Raw genomic sequence first — 26,138 nt, 5'->3', positions numbered from 1 at the left:
ACTCTTGTAAATCACATATTTTAATTGTTCCATTGTTGGCTGTGTATAGGCTTTACACATTGGAATTCCTCTCCAAACTTCTCCATCACTCTCCGTCACTAAGATGCTCCTTGAAATCTAACCTTTTGACCAAGCTTTTACACATCTCACCTAATATCTCCCGTGCTACCTAATGTCAAATGTTCTTCTAGAACACACTTTGGGATATTTAATTACATTAAAGTCAATACATAAATACAAGTTTTTGTTGCTGAGGTTTGAATATATAAACATACAAATTAGGCACAGGAGTGGCTCCTCAAATTTGCTTTGCCGTTTGGTAAAATCACAGCTGATCTGACGTTCACCTCAACTTCACTTTCCTGCTACCACCCCTTGCTCCCCCACCCCAATCTCCATTGACTTCCTTGTCAGTTAAGAATCTCAACCTTAAAAATATTCAATGACCCCCCTTACAATATTCTCTGGGGAAAGAATTGTATGCATCTCCATATTAAGTAAGAGGTCCACTTATTACTAAACTAGATTCACAAGTTCTAGTTTATCGCACAAGGGAAACATCCTATCAACATTCACCTAGTCAAGTCTTTTCTGGATCTAATATGATTCAACAAGATCACATCTCATTCTTGTAGACTCCAATGATATCGGTCCAACCTGACCAATCTTTTCCAAGAAAATAGAGAGACTGGGAAGCTAAGCAAAAGATCAGTACGATATCACTCTGCCACATTGTTTATGTATGATAATGCACTGAAGTATTAAGGGTTTCATTGCCACAACAAAGAATATTTGCAGTCAAGGTATTCATTTATCACTTAAAATATTTTTCCCATTGAAAGCTGCAGTAAAGCAATTCGTACCAAAATAGTTAAAAAGTTATTTTTTAAAATAGTTTTGAAGGCTACAACATGCAAGTAAAATAAGGTAATGGCCTAACCAAAGTAAAGAAGCAATGTTGGATCCTTACATTCAAGTGCGAATTTGAAGAGATCATTTGAGAGATCGGCTGTCCACGTTTCTCTCCCACTGTTCGCAATCTGTTTGTGAATTGTGGACACAAAATCCAACACCACTTCATTGAGAAGTGGCACAAACTTTTGGGTAATTTGGGGTGACATCAGTACTTTATTCAAAACTAATCGATCTCTTCTCCATTCTTCCCCACTTCTGTAAAACAGCCACAATGCAAGAAAGAGGTTTTTAAGAGAGTAGGAAAACTTGTTATGTAAGTGTCTGTGATAATGATCATCGTCTCTAACCTCTAGCATTTCACTTTCTCTCTGAAAACACGAATTTCACAGCCTCTATTAAAATACCTCCAATTTCCATTAACTTGAACTCTAACTCACTTAAAAACCAAAATAACTCTTGAGGAAGGGTTACTGGGCCCGAAATGTTAACTCTGATTTCTCTTCACAGATGCTGCCAGACCTGCTGAGCTTTTCCAGCAATTTCTGTTTTTGACTCCAACTCACTTTTTGACTTTTCTCTAAAATTCTGTAATATGTTGTTGTTCTGAAACGACAATCCCGTCTTCCCAAAACTGTCCCATTGGGATCCTCCAAACTGGCTTGAATCTGATCAAAATATCCAATGATATCTTGTGCAACTGCAATGGTAGTTTAGTCTCACTTCAACTTTGTCAATTCCTTGCTTTTTCTGAGGCTTTCAATGTAGTTACAAACTTCAACCTTTTCCAATACCTCTCCTTCCTAATAAGCTCCTATGACATAATTCTCATGGTTTCAGTCCTACAATCCTACATTATAACAATTCAAGGTGGCCCACCAGCACATTCTCAGGATAATTAGGGATAAGTAATAACTGTAATCTTGGCAGCACTGCATTCACCCAAAGGTCAAGACAGAAAAACAAAGTCTTCACTAGTTCCTGCTTATTAATTTGCTTCCCACTCTTCCTCATTCACAGGCTGTCATCTTGATATCATAAGCAAGCATGGCGATGATATCAAAAATTGACTGCCTTGTTTCCTACAATTCTAGCCAAAACTACATGTCAGAAATACTTGACTGGCTGTAAAATGCTTTGGGATGTCTTGAGATCATGGAAGATGCTGCAGAAATATTCATTTGTTATTCTGTTTTAATGCTTCCCTTGCTGGCATCCTGGGTTCCACCCTTCACAAATTGCAACTCATTGAAAATTGCATTGCTGACATACTAGTCTCCTTGGTTTGTTATGATTTACTGGTTCCCAATCTGTTAATGCAACAAGTTCAAATTCCTTTCCCTTTTCTACAGATTCCTTCCAGGCCCTGATCTTTCTAACTCTGAAACTTTATTCAGCAGTATGTTCCTATACCACAATATTTGCTGTTCCACTTTCAGCTTCTTTTACTTTACTCTTCTTGTAATTCCTCCCAAGTCCCCCTACTTGCAACATTTTTCTTCTCCTTGAAAAACCACGTTAAAAACGCTTTTCCATCCTTGCTTTTATAAATGCAAAGTGCTACATCATATATCTAAAATGACAAAATCTCTGCATCCAAAAACTAGAGGTATCAATTTGGCATAACTTTGAACTTACTTCAATAGGACACCATATTTTTCTTTTCTATGGTCTCTGTAAGCCATCCATGGCTTCATCTTCATCCTCTCTGGAAACAGGCCTTCAGATTTAAACAAAATTGCAGCATCCTCTGGGTTAATAATGTTTACAGTATTGTTGTAACCAATCTTTTCCCTGGAAATGAATAAAAAGCTCAACATAATACATTTAAAGTAGCTGATTTAACAAATTGGATTGGATTGTTTCAAGATGCAGGACAATTATTTTCTGTTTTAAATACAATTCAGATGGATGACAAAATGATTTTTTTCATTATGCAACATTATTTGCATTATTGATCCAACTGGAGATTGTAACTTCTTTTCAATATTCATTTGTTCAGTTCTAGAATTATAGCTTTCAATGTGTTGAATGTCAGCCACTTATAGATTAGCCTTGGGACTTATCTGAATCTGTAGCTCAATTATATTCTCATTACAATTATTAGTCTCAACATAAATAAATTCATTTTCAAGCAGTACGGCTTTGATGCATTTCAACTTCAGGTTTGCATTGCAAACAACTGCCTTGGGTCCTATTTTGAATTATTGAAAAGGCCAATCTTATCGTGTGAACCACAACATGCTATTCTATTATTTTGTGGGTGTCGGAGATTTGTTAGATCCGAAGCAGCCATCTTGTCACATTCTAAAAGCTTGGAAACCATTCTGAATCTCATACTAGTATCTGCTTGCTATGCTTGTACTTTCCCAGGCTCAGTGAGGTTCTTGGCCTTGCAGCCATATACCTGATAAATGAATTATTTCCCACCATGGGAATCTTCTTCTTTTACAAGAACCTATTGTATACTAACATTTGCTTATCAGCTACTAACCAACACTATCCAGACACTACGTGACTGAGGCTAGTGACTGGACGAAGTGCCTAGCTTGCTCATTATACTGCAATTAACAGTTTGCTAATTGTTAAATGATTGTAACTATATAACCATGCAACTCTCTGTATCTCGTCGGAGTGACTTGTGACCACTCGGTTGACTTGTCTCTCCCCATGAGCTCACGAACAGTCATTAACTCAAAGTTTGTGCAATTTCCTTTCCCCTAAATTGGGCTGCTACAAGTGAGTCACCCACTGCATAATTCATCCTATCCCCAACAGTTGGCATAGCCAGCAGGACCTCTATTTCACGAGGGTTCCCGGACTTTTCTCGAGTTTGTCCCTATTTTGTGCAACATCTCTGAGTTGGCGGGTTTTGTTTGCGGGAGATGAGATTACCTCCCTGAGTCAGCGGGTTTTCTTTTGCAACAAGACTGGAGAGTTGATTTCTCCGCTGGCAGTGTTTCCCTCAGCCACGAGCCAGAGTGAGTAGGATTAGGCTGTGGCGACGGAGGCTAGTAGTTTTAGTTTTGATCCTAAAGGATCAGATAGTAACATTTTGAGGCACTTAGTGATTTGCTGCGGCAAGAAAGGTTGCGTTTGAAGACTTCTCCAAAGTTGCCCTGGCAGTTTGTAGCCATTACCCCTCTGAGCCAACAAGTATGAGTAGGGAGCAGGTTTCCTTTGTAGCTACAAGCTGTTGTGATACGCTGTGGCAGGATTGGGTTGAAGGAGACCGCGCTGGACTTTGTGATTAATTCGGTGACATTTGTCTTGTTATTGGCTGGGATCCCGAGTTCTGGTGTTTGTCTCTGCTTCTCTGTTGTGTCTCCTGGTCTTGGCTTGCTTTTGCTTTGCTGCCTTGTCTTGTTCGGTTGCTCTGTTTAACCAACATATAGATCAGTGGGATTGCAACTTTCCCTTGCAACTTTCCAAGCTTGACGGAGACAGGCTGCCCCCAGGGATGACGTTACCTCGTTCTGCTGTGAATGGGGGGCCCGCAACACCTAGAACCTTCAAAAAGGACACAGCACCATGGTAAATACGTGGAGTTCAAGAATAAGGTAGGAGAACCGCTGGTATCCCCCGAGGTTCACCAGACAGCATTGTTTGGAGGGAAATGGCTGATAGTCATTATGTTATTCCTTTTTGCCTTGATCTATATGGTTGGTCCCATAGAAATTGGCCTTATGTGGGTTCATTTAAATTCAATAAGATTGATTATTACTTAACATTCAGGGACGGTGTGGCAATTCCACCTGGGATCATAACTATGCTCACATATCTTGAAAAATTTAGAGGTTGCTAAAGGTCACCAGCCTCCCAAAGTTAATGATCCCCACTGGCTCTCTGAACACCCTCTTTTTCCTGTGCCTGTTCCACCTCCCCAAACCCTATTCCCCTCAATACCCTAAAATCCCTGTTTCACTTTCTGACCCTGAGCCCGTTATGGATGAAATTGCCACTCGCAACAGTCAACAGGCTGGCGTTGCTTCCGCACCGCCTATCGGGTCCAGCCCCCAAGGGAGTGGTCCCACAACATGCCTGTCAACGTCTGATGTTTCACTGCAACAACCGCATGATTGTACTCTCCCTGGCCACCGCTACAATACACACATAAATCGACAACAGCTGCGAGTTGACTGAAGGAGGCACCCCCTCAGAGGGTGACAGTCAGTCTCCCTTCCCACCTGTCCGTTCCACCCTCCCCTCTGACCTATCACGTCCATCCCCACTCCCATTCACCTATTGTACTCTTTGCTACCTTCTCCCTAGCCAAACCCAGCCCCCCCCCACCCCCATTTATCTCTCCACCCTGCAGACTTCCTGCCTCTATTCCTGATGAAGGGCTTTTGCCTGAAACGTCGATTTTCCTGCTCCTCGGATGCTGCCTGACCTGCTGTGCTTTTCCAGCACCACTCTGATCTAAACTGATTTCCAGCATCTGCAGTCCTCACTTTTGCCTAGTACTATGATAGGTTGTATGCCACTTGACAAACCCTGGACCCAGGCAGAGATCTGTGGCATGTTACAGGACACTCCAGATCCAATAAGGTGACCTGTTCCTTCTTATAATTTGCTTTTACAAATCTGGTATTTATGACTGTTCCATGCAGAATGTCTAGACTTTATTGCAACTGGCTTACGGTTCCGTTGGTCTACCGTTAAAGGCTCTATTGATTTACCCTCACAACACTGGGACACGGCTGACGACCGTTCTGATTGCTTAGGTAGATGTGTCAAGGGTGCCATCAGGAGAGCCGCCAGACAGCATACTGACTTTGAAATTACTCGCTGCTCACAAAAAGAACTACTGAGACTGTCCCTGACTTTCTCTCTCATTTCAGATACATGGGAAGGTTCGGCTGACATTCCTATAGAGGGCAATGAAAAACTGGCTGTTCAAACCCTTATTAATTGCCTGCTTCCTCATCATGCCCAGGTTTATAAAGCCCATAACCTTACTTGGCAGATTGCCACATGGAAGGATGCTCAATAACATGGACAGGCATGGTCTTTTTTTACTGTAAAAGCGATAAAGAAGCTTATCCTTGATTAGATTATGTTCACCATCAATCACTGGGTCTATCCCGCGCTTACAAACGATTAATCAAATGTTGGTCCTGTGGTCAATAAGGGGACTGAGCCTAAGTGCCATGTGGACGACTCTGCACGACGGTTTGCGCCCCCGAAGAGCACTTTTGTTCCACAACACTGACATAACCTTACGACGACGCCCCACCCGTTCCCCTAGTGCTTAGGGCTGCTGTGGGGGGATGGTGCAGCAGGCTGCTTCGGTACGCCTCTCCCGGACTCCATCTGAAATTCCTATAATGACAGTGGAGATGGGAGGGCGTTCCGTTCCGGTTTTGATGGATTCAAGGGCCACTCATTCTTCTGCACCTCCCTCTGCGGATCTACCTCTCGTTCCGTAGTGTCGGTGTCTCTGGTACTGCTTTAATTGAGCCTCTGTCTTACAGTATCCCTATTACTGTCGGACCTATCAATTCCCGACTCAGCTATCATTTCACCCTCCTGTCTGGTTGCCTTGCTGGGCCGTGAACCTCTGCAAATGGAATGCTTCCATTCATTGTTCTCCTAAGGGTCTTCTCTTAGCATAATGCGACTCCGATATCTCTATGCTACGTGCAGCCATGAGTGAGCCCCCATCAATGGCTGCCGTTTACAGCCGACGCTGCGCCACTGAACCGATTCATTGCTTTTTGATTCCTTTGTTACACAGTTGCAAGGCCCCTCATGTTTCTTTTCTGTGCTGGATCCTTTTGACAGGCCGTCCCTTTCGAGATTTTCATTATACCGCTGCCCGACTCTGCACTTCCGACCTGTCATATTCTGCACTTGCTGACTCTCACCTCAATACAAATTCTGGTATTACCATCACTGGCCTTTTATTATGTTGCACACCAGGGACTTTCTACTAATGTTTCCTTTTCAATTCTCCAATCTCGTTTTTTTTCCGCTCTATGGCGTCTCCTTTTAGTCCCATTATCATTAAAAGCCCCTGGGCACTTAATGAGTTAGCCTCTATGCATGTGCGCCATCGTGCACTTCCCTGTTCATTCGATCTCATCTCCAATGATTCGTCATCATTCTGCGTTGCTTCGCACAATACGGACAGTTTCTACTTGCGTTTACCTGCTTCGCTTGTTAAAACTATCTTAATTACTTTGGACCCCTCGGTCGCGTTCTCCTACGATCGCTCGTAGCTTTTAGATAATTTGCCACCTGCGCTATGGACACTCCACCATAACCGTGTTGGTTTGGTCATCTCTGCCCCTCCACACACGGTTACATTGGAGGCTGGCACTCGCCTACTGTCGGTCCATCAATGTTCACTCACACCCAGTACTCCCGAAGGGATCAGGCCTGTTATTGCTTCCCTCCTGAAACAGGGCACCCTTGTACCTACACAGAGCCCCTGCAATACCCCCATCCTACCTGTGCCGAAACCTGACAGGTGGAGGTTCGTGCAGGATCTACGTGCTGTCAACGCTTTGTTGTTCCTTGTTCCCCTGTAGTGCCTGACACAAATGCTATTCTCACTAGCGTCCCTGCCTCCGCTACTTATTTTTTAGTAGTTGACCTCTGGTCAGCCTTTTTCTCTCATTGTCCCCTGATTGTCAGCACCTTTTTTGCCTTTACTTTCAGCACTGCCAATATACATGACTCGGCTTCCCCAAGGATACAGAGAGCCCCACAGTTCATGCTTAGGCCGTTCAGCGAACCTTCGAAACCTTGCAACAATGTCCTTGTTCAATATGCGATGATTTACTCAGTCTCGGTTTCTTCTGCTGCCTGCATGCAAGATACTGTTGCCGTGCTTCAGTGCCTGGCACAGGATGGACGCAAAATTTCCGTTGATAAGATGCAGCTCTGCCAACCCACGATTCATTACGTGGGTCTCATGATCTCATGGGGTGGCAGGACCCTCGCTCCTGACCGTCGAAATGCCATTACAAGTCTCCCTTCTCCCACTGCATGCACTAAACTTGTCATTTCTGGGGATGGTGAATTACTGCAGGCACTGGATTCTTGATCGTCGTGTGATTGATGCGCTTTTGCGGGAGGCGTCTTCACCTAAGCAGCCATTGAAACTATAGTGGATCCCTGAAATGACACAGGCTTTTGAACAGTTGAAATCTATACTAAGTTCTGTGTGCCTGCTTTGGGTCTTCCAGACTACTCACAGCCATTTCAACTTTATGTTGCTGAGAGGGAGGGATATGCCTTTGGAATTCTGACACAAATGCAAAGGGATCTCTGGTGTTCTATAGCTTTTAACTCTGTTCAGTTGCCACCTGTTGTAAGGGGAATACTGGCATTTTTGAAAGCTGTGGCGGCTGCCTGGTAATGGTTGAAAGGGTTTCACCCTTTGATCATGCACCATTTTTGTTCCACATTTGGGTTACCTGCTGCTGAACTCTGCAGCTACCCAACATTTTACTGCTTCCAGGCATATGGGCTATGAGGTCATTCTATTCTACCGGTCTAACCGACCAACCTCAGTGACACCTGACCATGATTGTTTACATGTTGCCCATGATATTGTTACCCCACGCCTTGATCTTTCAGAAACCCTCTGAATAAGCCTGATATGATCCTTTTCACTGGCTCCTCCTTTCAGCCTTCTGATCATATGACACTGGCACGCTATGCTATGTGTATGCCTTCTGAAGTCTTTGAATCTGCAGGGCTCCCTAATGGTACTTCTCCACAAGCAGCTGAGCTTTTTGGTGTCACGAATATGCATTTTTAGCTACTGGAACATCTGTTACCATTTATACAGATTCCCGCTAAGCTTGAATGTGTATGATTTTTGCACCCTCTGGAAGCACAGGGGTTTCATTACTACTTCAGGTAAACCATTACAACATGATCAGCTTATTAATAATCTTTTGGAAGACCTTCTCCTTCCTTCGAGTATAGCTGTCACTAAATGCACTGCTCACACGGTTGCTGGGAATAGTGCCAAACGTGGCAATGCTTTTGCTGATAAGGCTGCACAAGTAGCCGCCACGAATCCAACTATGCAGGTCTTGCATTCCCCTAAGATAGCCAGTTTCCCATTGTTCCTGACCTTTTAGAGGTTATCCATACTGCTCAACAGGCAGCCCCTCAATCTGAACGAATTCATTGGGCCCGTTTATGTGCTGCAGAATCTAAATCCCCTTCATCTTCTTACGCATCCTGACAGCCACATCATCTGCCCTAAGTGTCATCCACATGTCTACCCTGGCTGCTCATGGAGTTGGCAATGTCAGTAAGTGGGGCATGTGCCATGCAGTCACACGTTTTTGGTATTCCCCTGCTGCTTGTGCTTTGCTATCAGCTGTTTTATTTGCTACAGAACAATAACTCTAAGCCACTGGCCAAGTTTGACCATCTTCCTGTCCCTTCTGGCCCCTTTGTGAAACTGCAGATAGATTTTGCATACATTCCAACAAGGGACGGTTTCCATTATCTACTGGTGATTGTTGATATATTCTCCAAATGGGTTGAGGCTTTTGACACCAAAAAGGATTAGATTAGGTTACCTACAGTGTGGAAATAAGCCCTATGGCTCAACAAGTCTCTTCCCTCTGACTAACACACCTAACACTGGGTAATTTAACATGGCCAATTCACTGACCTGCACATTTTTGGATTGTAGGAGGAAACCAGAGCACCCAGGGGAAACCCACAGACATTGAGAGAACGTGCAAACTCCACACACGGTCACCCAAGGCTGGAATCGAACCTGGGTCCCTGGCACTGAGGCTGATTATAATAAGGTCCTGTCTCAAATTATCATTCAGAATCATGACATTGTCAAAGCAGCCATTCCTGTTCCTACCACTGATTCCATGCATCCTTTCCAAGGGATTACATTATGATTAAATCATTTGAAAAGAATTCTCTCTGAGATAGGCCCATTCCTTGTTCTTCTGGTAACCCTAACTGCACTCAAGGTCAAGGGGAGACCAGAAGGGACTCAAATCACACAGTGCGAGAGGGCGCAACTCCAAGAGGGATACCAGTTGAACTCTGCAAAATTACCTCCAAAGCCTACGACTGCAGATGGCTCAGCATGATTGCTATTACACTTATTATGTTGTTTTAGCTAATTTTTCTGTAATTACATGTATTTGGCTGGGGCCTTCTGTATAATCTGGTGTCCTTGAACAAAGAATTGCATTTCAACACCTTCCTTTATATGACATATCTTTATGCACAGTAGGTCAACCACTTTAGCTGCTGGGTTTGTGCATATTCTTTTCCATTCTAAAGGTGGGATTCCCTTGATAGCTGTTCCTTTTAACAAGTCCGACACTGCTGAATGGTGGCTACATCAGGGTCGTTCTGCTGCTGTAACAACTTTTCACATCCCTCCCTAGCTTCCTGCAGCTGATAACTGCCCCATCCTCTTATGAGGATAACTCCCACCTCTGCTGGCGATCAGCAGGATATAAGATGGACACATTTAAAAGCTGGTTCCAGCCTCACTACAATCTCTCTCACACACCCCATCCCCGTTCCTCACCAATGTCACAGCCATGACAATACCCCTAGGAAGTATTTGCATTAAAAGCAAACATCCTTCAGGATGGCAACCTGGTTTCAATAAATGCCTTCACGCCATTCTTCATCTGTTTACCGGTCCACTGCGGATGGAAGCATACTTAATCTCAGGGTTGCCAACAAGACTGCCATCAATTCTTTTACCACCTTTTGGACTGGAACCCAACACAATCATTTATTGGCCTTCAATGGCACGCACTTCATTTGTGGCCAAACATCCGACCCCTGGCTGCCTCCCTCCTGGAATTGCAGCTGTTTTTTAGGTTTTGACCCTTTCCTTTACCACTATCACACTTCACCTTTCGAGATGGCGAAACCTCTTATCACGAGCGCACTTACTACCTTTCAGCATCTTTTAACTATCTTCTCCCTTCCCTATGCCACCCTCCAGCTTGAGGTTGAGATTCACCATATTGCAACCACTCTGGAAGAGATTATTAATGCTACATCTTCAGCCTTTGACCTGCTCAATGTACAGATGGTCGCTGTCCATACCATTGCTCTCCAAAATCGCATGGCTCTCGACTACCTCTTGGCCAAGAAAGGAGGCACTTGTGCCCTTATTGGCTCTGACTGTTGTACCTCCATCCCTTCCTCTAGTGAGAACATTATGAACATTGCTGCCCATATTTGCAAGTTGGCCTCCGCTCTCTCCATGGCACTATCCCCTATTGGGATCTTTGCACATGGATGGATAGTTTGCTTGGCTCTTGGGCTTCTACACTCCTCCGGTGTCTTGTGGTTCTCAGTGCTGTTTTTGTTTTGCTCTCTTCTCATTTATTTTCCTGAAACAATGCTCTGCCTGTTTCGTCTCCCTACTGATGCTGAATACCTCTGCTGCTTCCTAGCTTGTACAGCTTCCTGCTTTGGATGTTCCCCTACCAGTGGATAACTTCATTGACTCCTACTCTCTTGAGCCTGGTGACCCTGACTCTGACAGTTACCTGGACGACTCTTAAACCCCCACTGCCCGACAACCCTCCTGGGTCTGGCTATGTCCCTCCTTTTGCTGGTTCCTCAACTGCCGTCCTGATTTGGTGAGACAAGAAAGGGAAGGAATTGAGAGATTTGTTAGATCTGAAGCAGCCATCTTGTCACATCTAAAAGCCTGGAAACCATTCTGAATCTCATAATATTGTCTGCTTGCTATGTTTGTACTTTCCCAGGTTCAGTGAGGTGGTTGGCCTTGCAGCCATACTGATACCTAATGAATGAATTCTTTCCCAGCATGGGAAACGTCTTTTACAAAAACTTATTGTATACTATCACTTGCTTATCAGCTACTAACCAACACTATTGAGACACTACGTGATTAAGGCTAGTGATTGGGCAAAGCTTGCTCATTTTACCTGGCTTAACTTGCTCATTTTACTGCAATTAAGTTTGCTAATTGCTAAATGATTGTAACCTATATAACCACACAACTCTCTGCATCCCGTTGGAGTAACTTGTGACCATTTGGTCAGCCTGTCTCGTGAGTTCACGAATAAACCGTCAATAACTCAAGGTTTGTGTGGTGCGATTTACTTTTCCCCTAAATTGGACTGCTACGAGCAAGTCAGCCACTGCATAATTCATCCTATCCCCACAGTGGGATAAAAGCTACCCTTGATGAGATCATTTCTCATTGTGTATAGTACAAATTCATGGAAGGCACTTGGGCAATCTTGCTTGATATTTAAAAGTGTCTGATCTACTTCAGGTTACATGGGAAGGGTAAGGTATCAAGTGCTGGAGGAATAGGTGAAGCTAGCTGTTTCATGATACTACGACAAGTAGCATCATGATTGGTGTTCTCCACCAACAATATGCTGACATCAAGTGAAAGTTGTTTTGCCGATCACAATGAGTAATGTGATATATGAATTTCAATGCTGATGTGATGCTGGATATGTGGGACACTTGTCCCAATCACTGGTGGACTGTATCAAACAACACATCCCTTTGGGTGAGTGCAACAAATAAGCTTGCAACACCATGAGCAACATGGTGCATAATTCTGTTGTGTAAATTACCACAAGTTACCTTTAATTGGGCCACTTCTTAAGAAATGTCTCAAACAAATATTTAAACAATTATTTTGATTGCCAAATGCAATAAAAATTAAGACCACCTCAAGTAAGCAAGCCTCACAACCCAACTTAGCCATTACCCAATTTAATGTCCGATTAAGCTATGATTCCAACCAACAACATCTGTCTCTGGACATCCAGGTTCCGATCCTTGTATTGTGTTGTTCTCCAGAGTGCTGCTGCTGAAGAATCCTGAAGTTGAATTCATAAAGGATTTTATGTCTTGTGAAGTTTGTAATGTGACATTATTAATGATCCTTTTGTCCATAACATTACTTACACTTCTGGAGTCATGCTGGATAATCCTTCTGTATCAAAGGATTATGCTAACAACTAATTTAGGATTGTCAACTGGGCTCGCAGGATGATATTGTTGCATATAGTGAAGGATACATTAATGTTCAAGGCCTTTTTTTTCCTGCAGACAGAGAATATGTAAACACACTCTCCCTCCTTTCATTGCAACAAAAAGTTGACAGCCTATTGCTGGTTCATTTCTCAGGGCAGTGTCCTTGCCAACGTGCATGGTTTAAAACTTAACCTGCCAGCTAACTGCCAATCATCAAACTGACACATTCTTCATGGCAATATCTCTACCAAAGTCCACTTGACAATCACTCCGCACTCTCCTTTTTTGCAGTATGAATGTTGGTTTTCCCCTTGAATTGGTATTCTTGTTAATTGTCCTGCTGAGTGCAAGACAGAAAAAAAGCTTCAACAAAATGTGGCTTTTGTTAGTAATACTCAAATTCTACACTCTCAAATGACCATTTAATCACAGAAATGTTATCTCATTCAATAGAGAGGTTCCCAGAAATGAAGTTGTTTCTTTCAGATCACAGATTTCATCACCAGCATTGCAAAGTTGCACAAAATAGATGACAAGCTGATTACTAAAACTAATCCCTTCACTGCAGCAGCCAGCACCACCAAGCTTTGTATTTCGTGGCAGATTACTTGAACATCCAGAACATTACTGAAGTGACACACAGGGGTGTATGTTACTTTGCCCAATTCCATGATTTTCATGGGCAGAAGGCAGCTCCACTTTATTAGCTTTCAACTGCTGTGAAACTCCAAGCACACTGTGTACAAAAATGCCCCTTTATCCTGGTAGCAGCTAGATTTCTTTTTCAGTTTTCTGCCTGAAGGCTGGTCCAATCTTCAGTCAGAACATGGAGGCAAGTCTTGAGTCCTGTCCAGCCAGAACTGGGAATTGAGTTGTTGCCATCAATCTGTTCCACAGGGCATATAGCCAATTAAATTGATTGGCTGCCAATGAGATTGAACTGCTGTGGCAACACTTACATTTAAATGCATGTTGCAGCATGGAACTATGGTTAGTGGTGTTAGAGACTAAAATAGCACATATGATGCCTTTAGGTTTTGATAATCTAAGGTACCATCATTGTTTGAAAAGCAGGAAAATTGGGTGGATAGCTGTCATCAAGATCATGGTAGGATTAATCTCTGGAATCCTAAATTCAAATGCCTTCACAGATCAGGTGTAACACTGCAGTCCAACTCTGCCAATGTTTGAAAGATATCAGGGCCATGTAGCTTATCCGCACAGCATCCTCATTGAGAGGTATTATAATTGAACATTAGGAGCCCTAAGCACAACCAGTGACAGAAGAGGATATTGAATTTACTTTAAAAGGAGAGTTATGATCTGTCTCAGAGATATGTCACAATATGTCATAGAGTCCTTCAGCATTGAGACAGGCCCTTCAGCCCAAACTGGTCCATGCAAATAAAAATGTCCGCCCATGCTAACCCCATTTCCCTGCACTTGGCCCATATCTTTCTAATCCTGTCCTATCCGTGTATTTGTCCAAATGCCTTTTAAATATTGACAATGTATCCATGTCAAACACTTCTGCTGGCAACTCAATACATATCCATATGTTTCCTTTTATTCTTTTCCCTCTAACCTTAAACTGATGCCTTCTAGTCCTCGATTCCCAACCCTGGGGAAAAAAACTGAGTGCACTCACCCTATCCATGCATCTCATGAGCTTAAACGCCTCTTTAAGGTAACCCCTCTGTCTCCTGCAGTCTTAAGAAAAAAGTCCAATCTTGTCCAACCTCTCCCTATAACTCAGACCATTGAGTCCTGGCAACATCCTTGTAAATTTCTTCTGCATTCTTCCCAGGTTAATAGCATCCATCTTATAATAAGGTGACCAAAACTGAACACAATATTCCATGTGCCGCCTCACCAGCATCCCGTATAACTGCACCATAACTTTCCGACTTCTGTACTCAGTACCCTGACTAATGAAGGCCAGTGTGCCAAAAGCCTTCTTTACTGCCCTTTCTACTTGTGAATCCACTTTCAGAGAACTGTGAACCTAATCTCCAAGATCCCTCTGTTCTACTACACTCGTTAAGACCTATCATTCACCATGAAACTCCCACCTTGATTTAACTTTGCAAAATGGACGACCTCACACTTATCTATATTAAACTCCACTTGCCATTTCTTGGCCCACTTCCCCAGCTGATCAAGGTCCTGCTGTAATTTCTGATAACCTTCCTCACTTTCCACGATACCACCTATTTCAGTATCATCAGCAAACTTACTAATCATGCCTTGCACATTCTCACCCAAATGATTGACATGGATAACAAACAGTAATAGGCCCAACACTGATCCCTGAGGCTCAACGTCCATAACCTCATCACCTCAGGGGATCTCCCATCCACCGCCTCCAACCTCATAGTCCCACAACCCCGCACCGCCCGTTTCTATCTCCTGCCCAAAATCCACAAACCTGATTGCCCTGGCCGACCCATTGTCTCAGCCTGCTCCTGCCCCACTGAACTCATCTCTGCATACCTCAACACGGTCCTGTCCCCCTTAGTCCAAGAATTCCCCACCTACGTTTGGGACACCACCCACGCCCTCCACCTCCTCCATGATTTTCGCTTCCCCAGTCCCCAATGCCTTATCTTCACCATGGACATCTAGTCCCTGTACACCTCCATCCCCCATCACGAAGGACTCAAAGCCCCCCGCTTCTTCCTTTCCCACTGTACCAACCAGTACCCTTCCACTGACACCCTCCTTCGACTGACTGAACTGGTCCTCACTCTGAAAAACTTTTCTTTCCAACCCTCCCACTTCCTCCAAACCAAAACAGTAGCCATGGCACCCGCATGGGCCCCAGCTATGCCTGCCTCTTTGTAGGATAGGTGGAACAGTCCATCTTCCGCAGCTACACTGGCACTACCCCCCACCTTTTCCTCCACTACATCGATGACTGTATCGGTACTGCCTCGTGCTCCCACGAGGAGGTTGAACAGTTCATCCACTTTACCAACACCTTCCACCCTGACCTCAAATTTACCTGGACCATCTCAAACTCCTCCCTCCCCTTCCTAGACCTCTCCATTTCTATCTCGGGCGACCGAATCAACACGGACATTTACTATAAACCGACCGACTCCCACAGCTACCATGACTACACCTCCTCTCACCCAGCCCCCTGTAAAAACGCCATCCCATTTTTCCAATTCCCTAGTCTCCGTCGCATCTGGTCCCAGGAGGACCAGTTCCAATACCGAACAACCCGGATGGCTCCTTCTTCAAAGACTGCAATTTCCCCCCCAGACGTGATCGACGATGCTCTCCACTGCATCTCCTCCACTTCCCGCTCCTCCGCCCTTGAGCCCCACCCTTCCAAACGCCACCAGAACAGAACCCCATTGGTCCTCAACTACCACCCCACCAACCTCCATATATATCACATCATCTGTCGCCATTTCCGCCACCTCCGAACGGACCCCACCACAAGGGATATATTTCCCTCCCCTCCCCTATCAGCGTTCCGAAAAGACCACTCCCTCCGTGACTCCCTTGTCAGGTCTACAACCCCCACCAAACCCGCACCTTCCCCTGCAACCACAAGAAATGCAAAACTTGCGCCCACACCTCCCCCCTCACTTCCCTCTAAGGCCCCAAGGGATCCTTCCATATCCATCACAAATTCACCTGCACCTCCACACATATCACTTACTGCATCCGCTGCACCTGATGTGGCCTCCTCTATATTGGAGAGACAGGCCGCCTACTTGCGGAATGTTTCAGAGAACACCTCTGGGATGCCCAGATCAACCAACCCAACCACCCCGTGGCTCAACACTTCAACTCCCTCTCCCACTCCAGAAAGGACATGCAGGTCCTTGGACTCCTTCATTGCCAGACCATAGCAACACAACGGCTGGAGGAAGAGCACCTCATCTTCTGCCTAGGAACCCTCCAACCACAAGGGATGAACTCAGATTTCTCCAGTTTCCTCATTTCCCCCCCACCCCCACCTTGTCTCAGTCCCAACCCTCGAACTCAGCACCACCTTCGTAACCTGCAATTTTCTTCCTGACCTCTCCGTGCCCACCCCCACTCCGGCTTATCACCCTCACCTTAACCTCCTTCTACCTATCGTACTTCCAATGCCCCTCCCCCAAGTCCCTCCTCCCTACCTTTTATCTTAAACTGCTTGGCACACTCTCCTCATTCCTGAAGAAGGGCTTATGCCCGAAACATCGATTCTCCTGCTCCTTGGATGCTGCCTGACCTGCTGCGCCTTTCCAGCAACACATTTTCAGCTCTGATCTCCAGCATGTGCAATCCTCACGCTCTCCACTCGTCACAGGCTTCCAGTCCAACAAGCATCCATCCTCTAATACCCTCTGCCTCCGACCATCAAACCAATTTTGTGATCAATTTGCCAGTTTGGTCTGGATTCCAGAGTAGTCGACCATGTGGAACCTCATCAAAGGCCTTATCGAAACCCATATATACTACGTCCATTGTCCTGCCCTCCTCAACCTTTCTGGTCACTTCGTCAAAAAAACTGTACCAAATTTGTCTGTGCAGGTCGATTAAACATTTTTTCAGCAATTAATATATCTGATCAATAAAGCAATAAGACTTAGGAGCAGAAGTAGGCCATTTAACACATCAAGTCTGCTCTGTTATTCAATGAGAACAGCAAATCCTCAACTCTACTTTCCTGCCTTTTGCCCATAACTCTTGACTGCCTTACTTATTAAAAATCTATGTCAGTCTTGAATATACTTAAAAACACAGCTCTACAACCTCTGAAGTAAAGAATCACACAGATTCACCACCCTCTGAGAGAAGAAATTCTTCCTCATCTGACTTAAATGGACAACCTCTTACTCTGAGATGTCCATTGGTCTTTGACTCTTCCATGAGGGGAAATAACCTTTCAGCATTTATTCCATTAAGCCTCCTAAAAATCTTATATTTCAATAAAATCACCTCATCTTTTAAACTCCAATGTGTCCATGCCCAACTTACTCCAACTCTCCTCACAAAAGAATTCCTCCATACCTGGAATCAATCACATGAATCTTCAGTGGCATCCAATGCCAGTCCAACTTTTCGTAAATATGGGGACTAAAACTGTTCACAAGATTCTAGATGAGATCTAACTAGTTCTTGTATAGTTTTAGCAAGACCTCCCTATTTTTATACTCCTTTGCCTGAAAAATAAAGACTGATGTTCCATTTGCTTTCTCTGATACCTGCTGAACTTCTTGAAATTCAGTCAAAAGGACCTACAAAATCCACTGTGCTGCAGCCTTCTGCAGTGTTTCCATTTAAATAATATTCAGCTCTTCTATTGTTCCTGCCAAGTGCATAAGTTCACATTTTCCTATAATACATTCCATCTGTCAAGTGTTTGCCTACTGACTTAACTTGTATATATTTTCTGCAGACTCTTTGCATCCCCTTCACCCTTTTTCCTCCCACCTGTTTTTGTGGCATTTGCAAACTTGGTGATACTATATTCACTTCCTTCATCCAAGATATTAATATATGATGTAAATAACTGTGACCCCAGCACAGAATTCTGTGACACTAAGTACACCACTAGTGTAATGTTTTAACTAGTTGCAATACTCCAATTATCAGGTATTGGTTTAAAACATAAATTTGTTGTTTAAAATAGTTGTTTGGGGTTCGTCAGTTCACAAGATGTGAATGCTAATAAGTAATGAATTTGTTTCTATCCTCTCTTTCTTTCAGTGTTTCTTAGAACCCAGAAGTTCTACCAGCATTCCCAAAGGGTTTGAGGCAATTTTCAGGTCATTTGAAAACTGTATCAGATGTAGAATCCTTTTACTTAAAAGATTCAGCAGAAAATTAAAAGGAATTAATTGTGATATGCTGACATTACACAATGCATAACATTTTATCACTAAGATTTAACCATTACGTTTAATTTTGCATTGCTTTAAATAATGCCTTACCTTGTTTCCTCTTTTACTTCAGTATGCAAATACAGTGGAAGGGGAGCAGGGAGGTAGGTTTGGGATTCCATAGAATTTCACATTATATAGGATTCCAGAACACCCCCAAAATTTGATAAGCACTGCTGCATACTTTGGTTTATATCTTGTACAGATTTTGTATTCGCTTATGCTATACACAGAATGACATTACAGAAATTACTTAGAATTTATACAGCTCCTCTTAAACGTATCCAATTCGAATTACAGTTTGATTGCTGTTGACATACCTGTAAATCGGACCATACTTATTGAAGTTACTTAACATGAGATTGTGCATATTTTTGATACCACCATTTTTCCAGAATGTGTAGACACTGACCCAGTTGCTCCTCCATTCCCCGGGTAACGCATTGTAGGATTTGAGTGTTTGGTCAGAAGATGTATACGGTTCACTAGTTCCTGAATGATTCCTGTGGATGTGAAGCTGACTGCCATTCTCTACAAAGGCAGAGGAAATCTTATGATCATAAATGCTGCCAGATACAGAGAATCTGAATCTTCCCCTGATCATTGTAACATTGATTCGAACAGTTCTAAATGGGTTCAAGTGGTTCCGTCCTACTGCTGATTATTCCATTCACTGTGGTTTTTATATGCCACATTCAAGGACTGTTTTAACCCATCTGAATAACAGCGTCACCCAAAGTTAACAAGTAACATTAATCTGTTAGTGGAAGGAAGGCATGACGTAGTCCCACTGGGTGAAAGGTTGCAAGTCTGTTGCTTTTCATATTGTTTTGAATTTTAACTTCTGCATCTGTTTGCAGACATGAGAAGATTATGTTCATTAGCAGCATCCTGTAAACCCCAGATAGAGTTAAGTAAATCTATGCAGTTAGAAATGTACTCCATAACATTTGCCATAGGGCCAAAAATTTGATCGTATCACTTTCATTGTCTAATATTTTAATGATTTTCCTTACTATAACATTAAAAACTTTATTTGCAATGTAATTATAGCTTTTAAAATCCAATGCTGTCAAATCTTCATTGGCGACAGCCAAATTTCATATTTCTCAATACCTCACATCTTGCAGCTAATGCAATCAGAGGGAGGGAAAATGAATCAATAAGTTCAACTGTGCCAAGAAAGTGTGATGATAAAGTGTGCCAAATAATTTTGACATTCCCTCCCTTTTCAATAAAAAAGAGCTAAATTGGGAGCAAGTGCTTCCAAAGAAATTTCTAGAATTGCAAGTAGAACAGACAACTGAGAAAAAATAAGCTTTGAGTATCTCAAATAATGAGTGCAAAATTATATGAAACTAAAATGCAACAATAGCAAACTACGAAGGTTAATCCAGTTAATAATCTGGCAAAAGAAACCAAACTACTTCAGCACTGATCTTTCTGTAACAACTTTGTTGATGACAGAGGTTACCAAGATTTTACTTTGCATGTTGCTCTTTGTTCAACTTCAATGTTTGAAGGCAGTCTTTCTTGACAATACAATTGCCCAAATTATTTCCCACAGAACTGTAAACTGCTAATCGGCAATAATAAACAATTTTACTGCTGGTCTTCACTCCCCTGTCTCAATTTTCTTCCGTTCCCACTCAACCCCAACACTTACCTCATTGCAATGTACAGCCATTTGAAATGAGACAAAAACTGCTTTCAAATTGACCAAAGTAACAAAGGAGCAATGTAAAAAATAGTGCAAAATTCATTATCCTTCGTTTTTTTTTGTTGTTTATTTTGTGACCGAAGTGCAAATAGTGACAGCTAGAATTAACCTTGGTCATGATGCTATCTTTAATTTCTGAGATAGCTACTGAAGAGCACTAAATCAGTGACAAATGATCAAATTTTAGTGTGTTCTTGAGTGTTCTACCTATATTTAGAATGTGGAATATAGAACAGTAAAACACAGGAATGGGCCTTCGGCCCATGATGTTGTGCCAAACTTGATGCCAAATTAAACAAATTCCTTCAACCTGCCCTTGCTTCACTTCCCTCCATTCCTTGCATATTCATGTACTTGTGTAAAAGTCCCTTAAATACCCTTCTGGTATCTGACTCCACCACTAACCCTGGCTGTGTTCCACACTCCTATCACTCTCTGTGCAAAAACTTTGCCCCTCACTCATTTGAACTTTCTCTCCTTTCACCTGAAATTCATGCCCCCTCCTATTAGACATTTCAACTCTGGGGAAAAGATTCTGACCGTCAACCCTATCTATGCATCTCATAATTTTACAGATTTCTATAAAGTTTCCCCTCAGCCTCCGCTGCTCAAGAGGAAACAGCCTGAGTTTTTCTAGCCTCTCCTTATAGTTCATGTCTCTAATCCAGGCAGCATCCTGGTAAACCTCTTCTGCACCCTCTCTAAAAACTCCACATCCTTCCTATAATGTGGCCACCAGAATTGAAAGCAATACTCATAAATATGGTCTAACCAAATTCTTATAAAGTGTGAAAGTAATAAAAACTTAGCATACTGCTGCATGATGGGTTATTTGACCAAGATAAAAGGTATCTTGGCTCTCAGCATTAGTGATAAAATGCTACTAGAGATAAAGAATGAGATTGTGTAATTATAGTTTGACAAAATATAGGGAGTATATCTTAAGCTCATTGGAGGGGGTGCATCTTTAGCTCGTTAGTTTCTCTGTCCTTGAGCAAAATGAAGAGCAGAACAATGGTGATAGCTGCACGATGCTTATCTTTATCTTGAATTATTGTAAAGTGCAGAATCTAAACAAAGTTGTTTGTATCGTTGTATAAGTATAGGCTGACTGTTCTGCTCGAAAAAGTGCTGTGAGACAGTGACGGCTGTAGTTGCCTTTCCGTGAATTCACAAAAAATACAGCTCCTTGAAACAAGACTCAAAGTCTCAGACTAAGTAATTCCTTCAACAGAATCTGGCATAGTCATGCAGGATACCAATTAATGTGGGATCTGAAAAAAATAAAGGAGAATATAGTCCTTGGTGAAAGGGGGACTAGGCCTAGTGCATCCCTCACGGTGGTGGGGGGGGAGGGGGCAGAAGTGTACAAACTGTCTGGTGTCTAGCCAGTGGCTCCAACTGAGCAAAGACCACTGAAAGGTTGAGATAAGATCATGAAGAAGACTAAATAAACGTACCAGGGCAGTGAGAAACACTAAGAAGTGGTAGCTACCCAACTGAAATGTACTAGAGACTTCGAGACCTTGTGTTCAAAAGAGAAGCATTGGTGAGTGCTTATCATAGATTAGCACACGCGGGTGCCGATAACAGCTATTATTTCTTTCCTTTTCCTTTCCAGGCCGATGACATCTCTTTGTAGATTACAGAAATGGGAAATTGAGCCAGCAGTCAGTGCCTCTTTGTGAATGGGGATGTGAGGGACCCAGAAGATGGCCCAAAGATGGAAATGCGAACAAAACAAAGTCAAGTTAGCTAGACATTCCCTGCCATGCACAAAGCCATGCTGACTGTCCCTAATTAGGCCATGCTCTTTTAAATGTGCATAAGTCCTATCCCTAAGGATTCTCTCCAGTAACTTCCCAACCAGCATTGTGAGACTCACTGGTCTATAGTTTCCTGGATTATCTATATTTCTCTTCTTGTACAGAAGAACAACATTAGCTACTCACCAGTCCTCCTGTGACGAGCGAGGATACAAAGATCTTGCTCAAGGTCCCAGCAATCTCCTCTCTTGGTTTTCTCAATAACTTGGGGTAGATACCATTGGGCCCGGGGACTTAGCTACCTCAATGCTCTTCAAGAAATCCTACACCACTTCGTTCTTGATCTCAAAATGCCCTAGTATTTATCTTGAGACTAGGACACTTAATGCATACCAACTCAACTCTTAAACCTATACAAGTAAATATTCACTCATTAACACGGGAGGTTTCAACAGTAAAACTGGACCTACAATAAAGCAATTTTTACCTTCTCATGCTGTTTCTCTGTTCAACAGCAGACTCATCAAGAATGACTGCCATGGACAAGATTTCCTTTTTGAAATACCTCAACCTTGCAAACTGCTTAATTTCAAAAGCTTTCTTGTAACCTACATTTGACCACACCTTTGGCTACTTTCCTGATCTTTCCAAATTGCTTCTCAGTGTCTGAATGCCCCCTATGGGAAACACAATGGAAGATTTTGCAATGTCAAGTACTATTACATAAATAACTAAATTGTGTTGGGCTGACTGGTTGTCCTCTTGTTGCTGAATTGAGATGGTGTCCACTAATAAAAGGAGCTTTCTTATCAAGAATCATTAAAGCTATTAGTAGGAAACAGTGATGAGTAAAAAGAGGTTACCGGATTAAAGGCTTAGAAAAATAACTATGTTCTGACCATCCACTAAGATTGTACATAGACAGCTGACTGATCTGAGATGGTCAGAATTGAAAGATGCCTAATTTTCTGCTGAGGCATATTACAAACTCTAGGACTCAATACCACATACAATTACTTCAGAACATGACTCTATCCTTTTATTTTGATTAAAACTACTGCTATTTCATCCTCAGTTATGTACTGTTTCTGTTTTGTTGCTTTATTGTCAGATGAATGGACCAATTTTCTACATTTCATTCCTATCATTTATACCCATTTTACATCTCTATCACTCCTTTACCACTAATAACACTCCTTTCCCTTTTGTTCTGGCATCCTCACGATCTTTCCATTTGCTCTTCCACCACTGTTAATAGCATTAAAAAGCACCATTTTCCATCAGTTGAGAAGAAATCATATAAGGTTTGAAATGTTAACTCTGTTTCTCTCTTCACGAATGCTGCCAGCACTTTGCTTTTATTCAGATTTTCTGCATGTAAATTACTTTATTGGCCTAAAATGAGACATTTAAGGAATATTTTCCTTTATTATGAAACAGCTGTCAATCTTCAAGGAACACTAATGGTAGTAGACCCCACAAAATGTTTAAAAATGGAAATGGATAAATAGCGAAAACATTGTTAAAAGCATACGGTCCTGTTGCATAATTAGCTAGGAAACAGTCTCTCTAATATTACCTTTACCTTCAACAAGGTGCAATTTTGGCAAAGGAATATATAAAAAAGATTTCATGTGTTGCTTTCAAAAATATTTTATGAAAGTCCACCTGTGTCAGACTTGACATTTGTATATGTATGACATTTAACATGTTATAAACCAAGATTTGCAGTTGGGAAAAAAGAGATTTTGTAGACATTTATATCAAAGAAAACAAATTATTAACTGTGGCAAAAGTTATATTGGGCCATAATTCTTTGAACAATGTTGCGCATTCACCAGTATAACAAAAAGTAACTTGACTTACTACTTGTATGAACTAGGATTGCCAACTTTAGTCACATGAATTCCTGGAGATTTAATTTCCAGAGATTAGCTTTGCTCAAAATACTTGCTCAAATGCAATGTCCCATTTCCCATCGTCGGTTACCTAACATGATTATCAGAGGCAGAGTTTAGTTTGAGAAACTTGGTTGGTATGGACAAGTTGGACCAAAGGGTCTCTTTCTGCGCTGTATGATTCTAACTGCACCAATCCAAAACAACCATCTAATTATTCTTATCCCAATTTCCAGCACTTGCCTTGGCATTGCAAGTGCACTTTACATCCTTCTTAAATGTTATGGAGGTGTCTGCCTCAACTACCCTTACGGTTCCAGTTTGTGGGAGGTTGTTCCAGTCCTTGAAGAATTGGGGTTGACAATAACAAGCCAAGCGACCAATTCAGGAGCCACAAACTTTCCATTACTAAAATGTTCAGTTGGAACTGTTGATGCTAACACTTGAAGCTGGGTGACTTGTAAGTTTGGTGTACTACTGAGAAACACAAGACAGTCCCTGGATTGACCGTTCCTGAGTCTGTTCGCAAATCGGGATTTGTATGCAAGTCGGAACACAATGCAGGGAAACATAAAGGAGTCGTTCCGAAGTACAGGAAATGTTGTTATGTCGGGTCCTTAAAATTACACTTTCATTAAGTTGGCGTCGCAAATCAAGGACCACCCTCCAGCATCAAACCTCTCGTTGAAAAAAAAAGTTTTTCCCTCTTTCCCAGGTTTTGTGAAAAGCACATTCCGTCGAGACTTTGGTACAGGCCCCAGAAGCAATCCGGAAAGAATCGGCAACTCCTCGAGCCCAGGTGAGCACCCATCCACTCCCGCCCTTTCCAATCCGCGAGGCAAGACCGTTAACGGTCTCCAGCACACCGCGCATGCGCACTATCCGGGCGCACCCGCCTGCCGCGCACGCTCAGGCACTCCGGGACCTGGGGCCAATCGGAAGGTGTCGGCGGCGGCACGTGGTCTCCCGGGCGCACTGGTCACGTGGTCGGCATGCGTGCTCTGCCAGCCGCCTTCTGTCTTTGGGGGAGGGGCTCCGATAAATGTTGGGCGTTACTGCTTGGCATGTGTTTCAGTGCTGCCCTTTTGCTTTCTTTCTCAATGAATTGAAGGTAATACATAACAACATGATGATGATGAAGAAGGACGACGTGTGGAATTTATTCTCATGGATTCAGGACAACTTCATGCCCAGTGGAAAACCCGTTGCACAGTCTCGATGCACCTGCAACAATTTGTTTCTTCTGAAATGTGGTTGCCTTCATCTTTCTATAATTTTTCATCAGCAATTTTGGTCAGTGCCATGAAAGGAACTGATTAAATTGCAACTTCTTCTGTTGGCCTGCTCCCCGTGTGTATATCCCTTCCAAACTTTTTCAGGGTGTTTTAATACATTTTTTTGTAGTATGGACAGAGGCTCTCTAGTTCATCGTATTCCCTCTGGTCATCAAACATCTGTCTATTCTAATCCCATTTTCCACATTTGGCTCATAGCCAGGTGTGCTTTGACATTTTAAGTGTGTATCTAAATATTTCATAACTTTTGTGGGTTCCTGTCACTACTGTTCTTTTTGGCAGTTAATTTCTGTTACCCACCACCTTTTCTCAAATCCCTTTTAACCTCCTATTCACCTTAAAACTGCCCACAAGGGAAAATACCCTCCTATGCATGTCACTCAGACCTTTTTTACAACTGAATCAGACGGCCCTTCACTTTTTTTAACTTAAAGAAAGCAACAACAGTCTCGTTTTTCACAAAGCATAGCTGAAGCACTCCAGACAACATCCCAATGAATATCCTCTGCACCCTCTCTAGTGCAATCATTCTATTCAGTGATTTTCAAATTGGGATGTTAATGGGTGCAAGTCATAAAACGGAAGAGTGTGGTTAGGATCAGTTAATTCAAAATGGTGATTGCTGTTTTAGTCACAAAAGCACATTTGTGTATGAGGGACATGGA

The 26,138-nt window shown here is 42.7% G+C and overlaps 1 protein-coding gene across 1 annotated transcript in view; it reads right to left on the bottom strand.

Annotated features, from left to right (window-relative positions):
- LOC132834715 (cholesterol side-chain cleavage enzyme, mitochondrial-like) overlaps window positions 1-19,398 on the bottom strand; it is a 40,241-nt gene extending 20,843 nt beyond the window's left edge. Inside the window, exons 1-3 of the mRNA XM_060853676.1 lie at window positions 19,115-19,398; window positions 2,551-2,706; window positions 971-1,170 (exon numbers count right to left, since the gene is read on the bottom strand). Of these exons, the coding sequence (XP_060709659.1) occupies window positions 971-1,170; window positions 2,551-2,706; window positions 19,115-19,398 (640 nt within the window). The remainder of the gene's footprint in view (window positions 1-970; window positions 1,171-2,550; window positions 2,707-19,114) is intronic.
- Window positions 19,399-26,138: the final 6,740 nt, after the last annotated feature.

Source organism: Hemiscyllium ocellatum, chromosome 42 (assembly GCF_020745735.1).
Source record: "Hemiscyllium ocellatum isolate sHemOce1 chromosome 42, sHemOce1.pat.X.cur, whole genome shotgun sequence".
Lineage (NCBI taxonomy): Eukaryota > Metazoa > Chordata > Chondrichthyes > Orectolobiformes > Hemiscylliidae > Hemiscyllium > Hemiscyllium ocellatum.
Note: the sequence above shows the minus strand (reverse complement) of the source record. Positions and strands in the feature narration are given on the sequence as shown.